At 43.8% G+C, this 8888-nt stretch overlaps 1 protein-coding gene across 1 annotated transcript in view; it reads right to left on the bottom strand.

The window, feature by feature from the left end:
• Positions 1-363: 363 nt before the first annotated feature.
• The window catches only part of LOC308043122 (transient receptor potential cation channel subfamily V member 5-like), a gene marked incomplete at both ends in the record, with an annotated part of 28622 nt that continues 20097 nt past the window's right edge, over positions 364-8888 (bottom strand). The window contains 4 exons of the mRNA XM_080349022.1: positions 364-637; positions 5067-5173; positions 6230-6498; positions 7076-7142. Coding sequence (XP_080205148.1) covers positions 364-637; positions 5067-5173; positions 6230-6498; positions 7076-7142 — 717 coding nt within the window. The remainder of the gene's footprint in view (positions 638-5066; positions 5174-6229; positions 6499-7075; positions 7143-8888) is intronic.

Below are 8888 nucleotides of genomic sequence, written 5' to 3'. Positions count from 1 at the left end.
GAGTCTGGGAGAGGACTTATTAATCATTTATTTGTTAAATGGATGAAATCCCATTTCTGGCTCATTTTGCCTATTTCTGTATGGGATTACAAAGCATAACAACCAACCACAGACCTTAGCTGAACAAGTCCACCAGCTTGGTGCAAGTATCAGTGCAACAGCAGGGACACTTACAAGTAGGAGAGAAAAGACTGCATTCATATATCATAGCATAGATACCATGAACTATTCATGAACTGTTCACCAGCAGCGTTCTTCAAGGCTCACAAAATGTGTGTAGCATGCTGGAGGGTGTACAAACATTCGCAGAAGACAACTGTGGTGGCAAAAGTGATCTGTGTTGTGGAATAAAAAAGAGGTTTCTTACACATCATAGACCTCCTCTTCCATGGCATGACTGACCTCTCTACTAAGATGATCAAAGGTGTTGCGTCTCAGGATCTCCCAGCCACGGTGAGAACTAGTTCTGGATGTGCTCCGTGACAATGACAGAGCAGACAGTTCCTTCTTGTACATGATATTGCTATTGATTTCCAGCTTTTCTGAACCTTTGTCATAGTTGTCCCTATCCTGAGCCTTAAATGCTTCTGTGTACCACATCATCTTGTGTTTGTTGGGATCAACTCTGTCTTCAACTCTGTAAGAGGATAAAATATATAAACTGAATGAAGCAGAAACATGCCAGTTTATCAACAAAACCAGTCACAAGAAGCAATCCCCTCCCAAAAATATACTTTCTGACCCAAACATTCCAGAAAATCTACATAGAAACAGGAAACTGATTATAGGCATAGTGCTAGCAGCTACTGGCACACGATTATCTCCTTGAGCACCATCCCCATCACTGACTTTAGTACCCTTATCTGTCTGTGGTTTCCTGTCCTTTAACTGATATCCCAGCCATTATTTGTCCTTACCATTTTGCCAGCTGTAAGCTATTGGCAGACCTACCCCACCTGACTCTAGCTCCAGATCCTTTGTACATACATATATACTCATCCATTTCCTTTGTTCTTGTCTTTTTTCCTCTGATACTCCAGGATGTCTCTGGATGTCACTTCTCTTATTCCGAACTTTTATTTAGCTGCTTCTCTACATCCCATCTGCATATTGGACTGAAGGTGCAGCATATTGGTACCACTTTATGTCTACTTGTTCTATCCAGCAAACCTGAAAATCCACAATGTTCATTTCACAGAATCACAGAATCACAGAATCACAGGATGTTAGGGATTGGAAGGGACCTTGAAAGATCATCTAGTCCAATCCCCCTGCCGGAGCAGGAACACCAGGATGAGGCTACACAGGAAGGCATCCGGGCAGGTTTTCAATCTCTCTAGAGAAGGAGACTACACAACCTCCCTGGGCAGCATGTTCCACTGTTCTGTCACTTTCACTGTGAAGAAGTTTCTTCTGATATTTAAGTGGAACCTCCTGTGCTCCAGTTTGTACTCATTGCTCCTTGTCTTATCATTGGTTGTCACCGAGAAAAGCTTGGCTCCATCCTTGTGACACTCACCCTTTACATATTTACAAACATTAATGAGGTCACTCCCCAGTCTCCTCTTCTCCAAGCTCAAGAGCCCCAGCTCCCTCAGCCTTTCCTCACACAGGAGATGCTCCACTCCCTTAATCATCTTCATGGATCTGCACTGGACTCTCTTAAGCAGTTCCCTGTCCTTCCTGAACTGAGGGGCCCAGAACTGGACACAATATTCCAGATGTGGTCTCACCAGGGCAGAGTAGAGGGGGAGGAAAATCTCTCTCAACCTACTAACCACACCCCTTGTAACACACCCCAGGGTGCCATTTGCCTTCCTGGCCACAAGGGCACGGTGCTGGTTCATGGTCATCCTGCTGTCCACCAGGAACACCAGGTCCCTTTCCCCTACATTGCTCTCTAACAGGTCATTCCCCAACTTATACTGGAAGGTAGGGTTGTTCCTACCCAGGTGCAAGACTCTATCTACACTTGTCGTTGTTATATTTCATTAAATTTTTCCCTGCTCAACTCTCCAGCTTGTCCAGGTCTCCCTGGATGGCAGCACAGCCTTCTGGTGTGTCAGCCACTCCTCCCAGCTTAGTGTCATCGCAAACTTACCAATCATGCACTCTATTCCCCCATCCAAGTTGTTGATGAATATATTGAATAATACTGGTCCCAGTACCGACCCTTGAGGCACTCCACTAGATACAGTCCTCCAACTAGACTCTGCCACATTGACCAGGACTCTCTGGCTTCTTTCCTTCAGCCAGTTTACAGTCCACCTCACTACCTGATCATCCAGACCACACTTCCTCAGTTTAGCAGTGTGGATGCTGTGGGAGACTGTATCAAATGCTTTACTGAAATCAAGGTAGACCACATCCACTGCTTTGCCATCATCTATCCACCTGGTTATGTCCTGATAAAAGTCTGTGAGGTTAAACATGACTCCCCCTTGGTGAAGCCATGTTGACTGCCTCTAATGACCCTCTTATCCTTTATGTGCCTTGAGATGGCGCCAAGGATAAGTTGTTCCATCATCTTTCCAGGGATGGAAGTGAGGTTGACTGGTCTATAATTACCTGGATCCTCCTTCTTGCCCTTTTTAAAGACTGAAGTGACATCTGCTTTCCTCCAGTCCTCAGGCACCTCTCCCATTTCCCAAGACTTCGCAAAGATGATGGAGAATGGCCATCACTTCAGCCAGTTCCTTCAGCACCTGCGGGTGCATCCCATCTGGAACCATGGATTTATGGATGTCCAGCTTGCTTAATTGGTCCCTAACCCAGTCCTCATCAACCAAGGCAGACTCCTCCATTGTCCTGCCTTCCTCTGGGGCCTCAGGGGTATGGGGCTCCTTAGGACAGCCTCCAGCAGAGCAGACAGAGACAAAGAAGGCATTCAGTAACTTTGCCTTCTCTGTATCTTCTGTCACCAGGGCACCCACCCCATTCATCAGTGGGCCTACATTGCCTCTAGTGTTAATTTTATCTGCCATGTATTAGAAGAAGCTCTTTCTGTTGTCCTTGACCCCTCTAGCAAGGTTTAATTCTAAGGAGGCCTTAGCTTTCCTAGTTGCCTCCCTATCACCTCTGACAACAGCCTTATATTCTTCGCAAGATGCCAGCTCCTCCTTCCATGATCTATAAACTCTCCTCTTCCACTTGAGCTTGCCCAGCAGCTCCCTGTTTAACCATGCAGGTCTCCTGGCTCCCTTCCTTGACTTCCTACGTGTCAGGATGCTCTAATCTTGAACTCGGAAGAGGCAGTCCCTGAATGCTAACCAACTATCTTGGGCCACTTTACCTTCAAGTACCCTTGCCCATGGGATTTCCCCTAGCAATTGCTTGAAAAAGCAAAGTTCGCCCTACTGAAGTCCAGGTTGTGATTCCACTTCGTATTCTGTTCCTGTCACATGAGATCCTGAACTCCACCATCTCTTGATCACTGCCAAGGCAGCCCTCAACCTCTACTGCTTCAACCAGACCCTCCTTGTTAGCGAGGATGACATCCAGCAGCGCTCCTCTTCTAGTTGGCTCATCCACCATTTGCATCAGGAAGTTACTATCAATGCACTGGAGGAACCTCCTGGACTGTGGCTGGTTGGCTGAGTAGTTCTTCCAGCAAACATCAGGGTAGTTAAAATTCCCTGCAAGACCCAGGGCCTGTAATTGCGAGGCTGCTTTCAGCTGCCTATAGAAGGCCTCATCAACTTCCTTGCCCTGATCTGGTGGCCTGTAATAGACACCCACAACAGTATCTCCCCTGCCAGCTTGCCCCTTAATTCTCACCCACAGACTCTCAATATGCTCCTCATCTACCTCTGGACAGTACTCAATACATTGTAGTTGCTGTCTCACATGAAGAGCAACTCCACCACCGCACCTTGCCGAACTGTCTTTTCTGAGAAGGACATAGCCATCCATGACCACATTACAGTCATGTGAGCTGTCCCACCATATCTCTGTAATTGCCACCCATTCTCTGCTAAAACTTGCAGAACATCATATTTCATACAGTCACCACACACCACTTAAAGATAATGCAGTTAGAAAAGTTACATGTTCAAATAAAGCTTTTTCTTTTCTTTTCTTTTCTTTTCTTTTCTTTTCTTTTTTTTCTTTTCTTTTCTTTTCTTTTCTTTTCTTTTCTTTTCTTTTCTTTTCTTTTCTTTTCTTTTCTTTTTTCTTTTCTTTTTTTCTTTTCCTTTCCTTTCCTTTCCTTTCCTTTCCTTTCCTTTCCTTTCCTTTCCTTTCCTTTCCTTTCCTTTCCTTTCCTTTCCTTTCCTTTCCTTTCCTTTCCTTTCCTTTCCTTTCCTTTCCTTTCCTTTCCTTTCCTTTCCTTTCCTTTCCTTTCCTTTCCTTTTCTCTTTTCTTCCCTTGCCTTTTCCCTTGCCTTTTCCCTTGCCTTTCCTTGCCTTTCCTTGCCTTTTTTCTTTTTCTTTCCTCATCCTGGTATAAATATTGATTAAAATCAGAAATAATGAGGAATCTAGTGTTATCTAGACAACAGATAGTTTGCTATTTCAGTGCCTAAACTGAAATCATGGACGTAAGACTTGGCCACCTGTTGCAGTTTTTGCAAAGTATAGTTTATTTACTAGGTTCACACCAGAAAGAAATCTTGTCTTTAATTATTCCTGTCCTGTTTTTGAAGAATCTGTAGTGCAGTTCATTGCTGCTGAGTGGCTAATTGATTTATTCTGTCTGTGCCATTTCACACATCTAATAGATAGGGACAGCCAAACGAGCACAGCAGTGAAGCTTTGTGATAGTCATTGTAAGAAGTTCAAAAGAAAAAATCAGGCCTCATAAGCCATGCAACTTCTGGGGTCTGCCTCCTGTGGCTACTGCATAAGAAAACATCAGCTGATTTCTCAAGGAACTGCACAACAGAGCTTTCTGAGAGCTTTCTGTGCTTGTCTATCAGTCACGGAAAGGAAACCAATTGGGGTCTGTATTATGGAAAGGAAGGACTCCAAACATTCCTCACCAGGCCACTGGAAAGGCACTTTATTAACATCCATACATTGGATTTTTCTTCTGGGATCCTTACATGCACACACTGGAAGAGAACTCACCTGAGATACCATCGGTCCCCTAGCCCATAATCCCGCCCACAGATTCCAAAGCGAGGCCAGAGACACCGTGGCAGTTTCCGCTCCAGCATGACAGTAGTAGCAACAACCTTTAGAATTAAAAATAAATAAATAAATAAATAAATAGAAATAACTCAGATGAATTAGAAAGAAATCAGACTATCTTTCAAAACTATCAGTTTCATGAGTACTGACTCATTACTGTACCTCATTATAGCTTATGTGCTAAAGAAAAATCAGAAAGTCAATAAAGTTTATTATAGGAAAATTCACTGTTTTTGTCCTAACTGTGCCGTGTTTTGAGGAAGCAATGGTCCTCTTAAAACACAGTTAAATTTCTTTCCTTTTATACCTGATACGCAATGAGTAGGGTATCTAATTTGCAGGCTAGACAACAGTATTGTATCTTCATTAGCTATCATCAGAACTTACAAATGTGGCCAGAAAACTACATTTAACCATTTGAATTATTGCTTTCTCACAGAAAAATACTAGGAAAATGATTTCCTGTTGAGCAGCTATATAACTGATCTGGTTGATTTTTTTTTGCCTTTTGAGCAAGAAAGTCAGGCCAACTTCTTTTAATGGATCTAAAGATGTTACTGACCTACTTGCAATCACTACTTTGTATTCTATCTCACCTCAGTCAATTACTAAAATTATAATTTAACTTTCAGTTACACAGAAATGGTATTTGTAGAAAAAGATGCACCTTTAATTCTATTTAACAAGAGATTCCATGAGTAAGGAACAAACAGCTAGGGAGACACAGGATGGACAAGAAAGGCTGGATGGGCTTCCAGCTGCTATTTGAAATAAGGTAGGAATACCAGCATAGTAAAGATATACTGGAAGACAATTTCACATGGAAGTTATGCAGAAGAGTATTCTTGCACTGAGACACTTCAGACTTATAGAAAGGATGAAAGAAATTTGGTGGCTGATGTACAGAAACTGTAAAACAGAGTTTAAAGGACATGGTTGCTGTTTTAACCCTTGAGAAAACTGAATGCCAGGGAAAGGTTTTAAAGTACCTCCTTTAGAGAACAGATGACAGAGTAATCGCACTATCTAGCACATTTTCCCTGGACAATATTTCCCCTTCTTTATTCAAAATGAATCCCCTACCACCTAGATTAGATTACCTGGGCTCTCCAGAGCTCATCCCGCTCATGGGCCACTCTCCAGTGGGTGTCACCCATCATGGCAATTAACAGATTGAGCATAAGAAGGGTGGCAATGATGGCGAAGGCAAAGTATACCACACTGTACATAAAAGGCAGGTCCACATCATAGTTGGCAGGGCCATCAATGATAGTGAGGAACAGCTCAAAGGTGGTGAACAAGGACATGGGATAGTTGTAGAACTGCCCAAGGTTTTTTGGATTCTCTGTCTGGAAGATGATGTAAAAAGCTGGAGGAGAGGAACAGGAATAAAAAAAAGAGAATTTAACAATGGGAATCACATTGCAAGGGCAACAACAGGGAAAAAGAGACACTGACAACACAAAGTGGTCTGGGAAGAAGCTGTATGTGTTTCTATGCTAGTGAAGTACCCAACATAACAAAGAAAAATCTCTGACTAGAATCACTGGTCTCCATCATAAAATGACTCAGTATTTCTTTGACTATTTATTTGTGATCTTCTTCTTCCAGGATATAATAGATCTATTTATGTTAATCTCATTTTCTGAATACAAATATCATAAATGCAATGTGTTTTTAAACCTTGACTTACATATAAATAAATATTTGGATTATCCTAATTTCTATTGCCCTGGAAAGAGCAAGAATTGAAAATCAGACTCATGAGAACAGAAGTCAGTACTGGGAAAATGACTGTACTCAAAGAAATAGAAGCTATATATCACATCCACCTTTGCCAGATAACTCAAAGGGCAACCTGAGAATAAATCAAAACACACACACTTAATTCATGCTAAAGAAGTTGTCAGGGGTAACATAATGCTGTTTTCCTTTTGTAGACTCACCTGATGCAAAGCCTAGTATCACCACAGCCATGAGCCAGCAAAAGCGCAGAAGATCTCCAAATATCATCTGTAGAGCAATGGAGGAGTTTGCTTTAGTTGATGAGGACTGGGTTAAGGAGCAGTTAAATAGACTGGACATCCATAAATCCATGAGTCCAGATGGGATGCATCCGCGGGTGCTGAGGGAGCTGGCTGAGGTCATTGCTGGACCGCTCTCCATCATCTTTGCCAAGTCTTGGGAAACGGGAGAGGTGCCCGAGGATTTGAGGAAAGCAAATGTCACTCCAGTCTTCAAAAAGGGCAAGAAGGAGGACCCGGGTAATTATAGACCGGTCAGCCTCACCTCTGTCCCTGGGAAAGTAATGGAACATCTTATCCTTGGTGCCATCTCAAGGCATATCAAGGATAAGAGGGTTCTTAGGGGCAGTCAGCATGGCTTTACCAAGGGTAGGTCATGCTTGACCAACCTCATAGCCTTTTATGAGAATGTAACAAGGTGGATGGATGATGGCAGAGCAGTGGATGTGGTCTACCTTGACTTCAGTAAGGCCTTTGACACTGTCTCCCACAGCATCCTAGTTGCTAAGTTGAGGAGGTGTGGTCTAGACAGTAGAGTAGTGAGGTGGATTACAAACTGGCTTAAGGAGAGAAGCCAGAGAGTGGTAGTCAATGGTGCGAAGTCTAGTTGGAGGCCAGTATCTAGTGGAGTACCTCAGGGGTCTGTACTGGGGCCAGTATTATTCAATATATTCATTAACGATTTAGACGAGGGAATAGAGTGTACTATCAGCAAGTTTGCTGATGACACTAAGCTGGGAGGAGTGGCTGACACGCCAGAAGGCTGTGCTGCCATCCAGCGAGACCTGGACAGGCTGGAGAGTTGGGCGGGGAATAACCTAATGAAATTTAACAAGGAAAAGTGTAGAGTCCTGCATCTGGGCAGGAACAACCCCAGGTTCCAGTATAGGTTGGGAAATTGCATATTAGAGAGCAGTGTAGGGGAAAGGGACCTGGGGGTCCTGGTGGACAACAGGATGACCATGAGCCAGCACTGTGCCCTTGTGGCCAGGAAGGCAAATGGCATCCTGGGGTGTATTAGAAGGGGGGTGGTTAGTAGATCAAGAGAGGTCCTCCTTCCCCTCTACTCTGCCCTGGTGAGACCACATCTGAAATATTGTGTCCAGTTCTGGGCCCCTCAGTTCAAGAAGGACAGGGAACTGCTGGAGAGGGTCCAGCGTAGGGCAACAAAGATGATTAAGGGAGTGGAGCACCTCCCTTATGAGGAAAGGCTGAGGGAGCTGGGTCTCTTTAGTTTGGAGAAGAGGAGGCTGAGGAGTGACCTTATTAATGTTTATAAATATATAAAGGGTGAGTGCCATGAGGATGGAGCCAGGCTCTTCTTGTTGACAAACAATGATAGGACAAGGGGTAATGGGATCAAGCTGGAACACAAGAGGTTCCACTTAAATTTGAGAAAAAACTTCTTCTCAGTAAGGGTGACAGAGCACTGGAACAGGCTGCCCAGGGGGGCTGTGGAGTCTCCTTCTCTGGAGACATTCAAAACCCACCTGGACATGTTCCTGTGCGACCTCACCTAGGCGTTCCTGCTCCAGCAGGGGGATTGGACTAGATGATCTTTTGAGGTCCCTTCCAATCCCAAACATACTGTGATACTGTGATACTGTGATAAGGCCCGCACCAAGTCACAGTGCAATCCTATGTAAATAATCTTCCAGATTATAAAACCATGAGTGTCCAGTATAAAGGAAACTTCTGCAGTAAAGAGAGAATGTAAAGGTCCCAAGCCCTCCAC

This window comes from Nesoenas mayeri (assembly GCF_963082525.1).
Source record: "Nesoenas mayeri genome assembly, chromosome: 1".
NCBI classification, from domain to species: domain Eukaryota; kingdom Metazoa; phylum Chordata; class Aves; order Columbiformes; family Columbidae; genus Nesoenas; species Nesoenas mayeri.
Note: the sequence above shows the minus strand (reverse complement) of the source record. Positions and strands in the feature narration are given on the sequence as shown.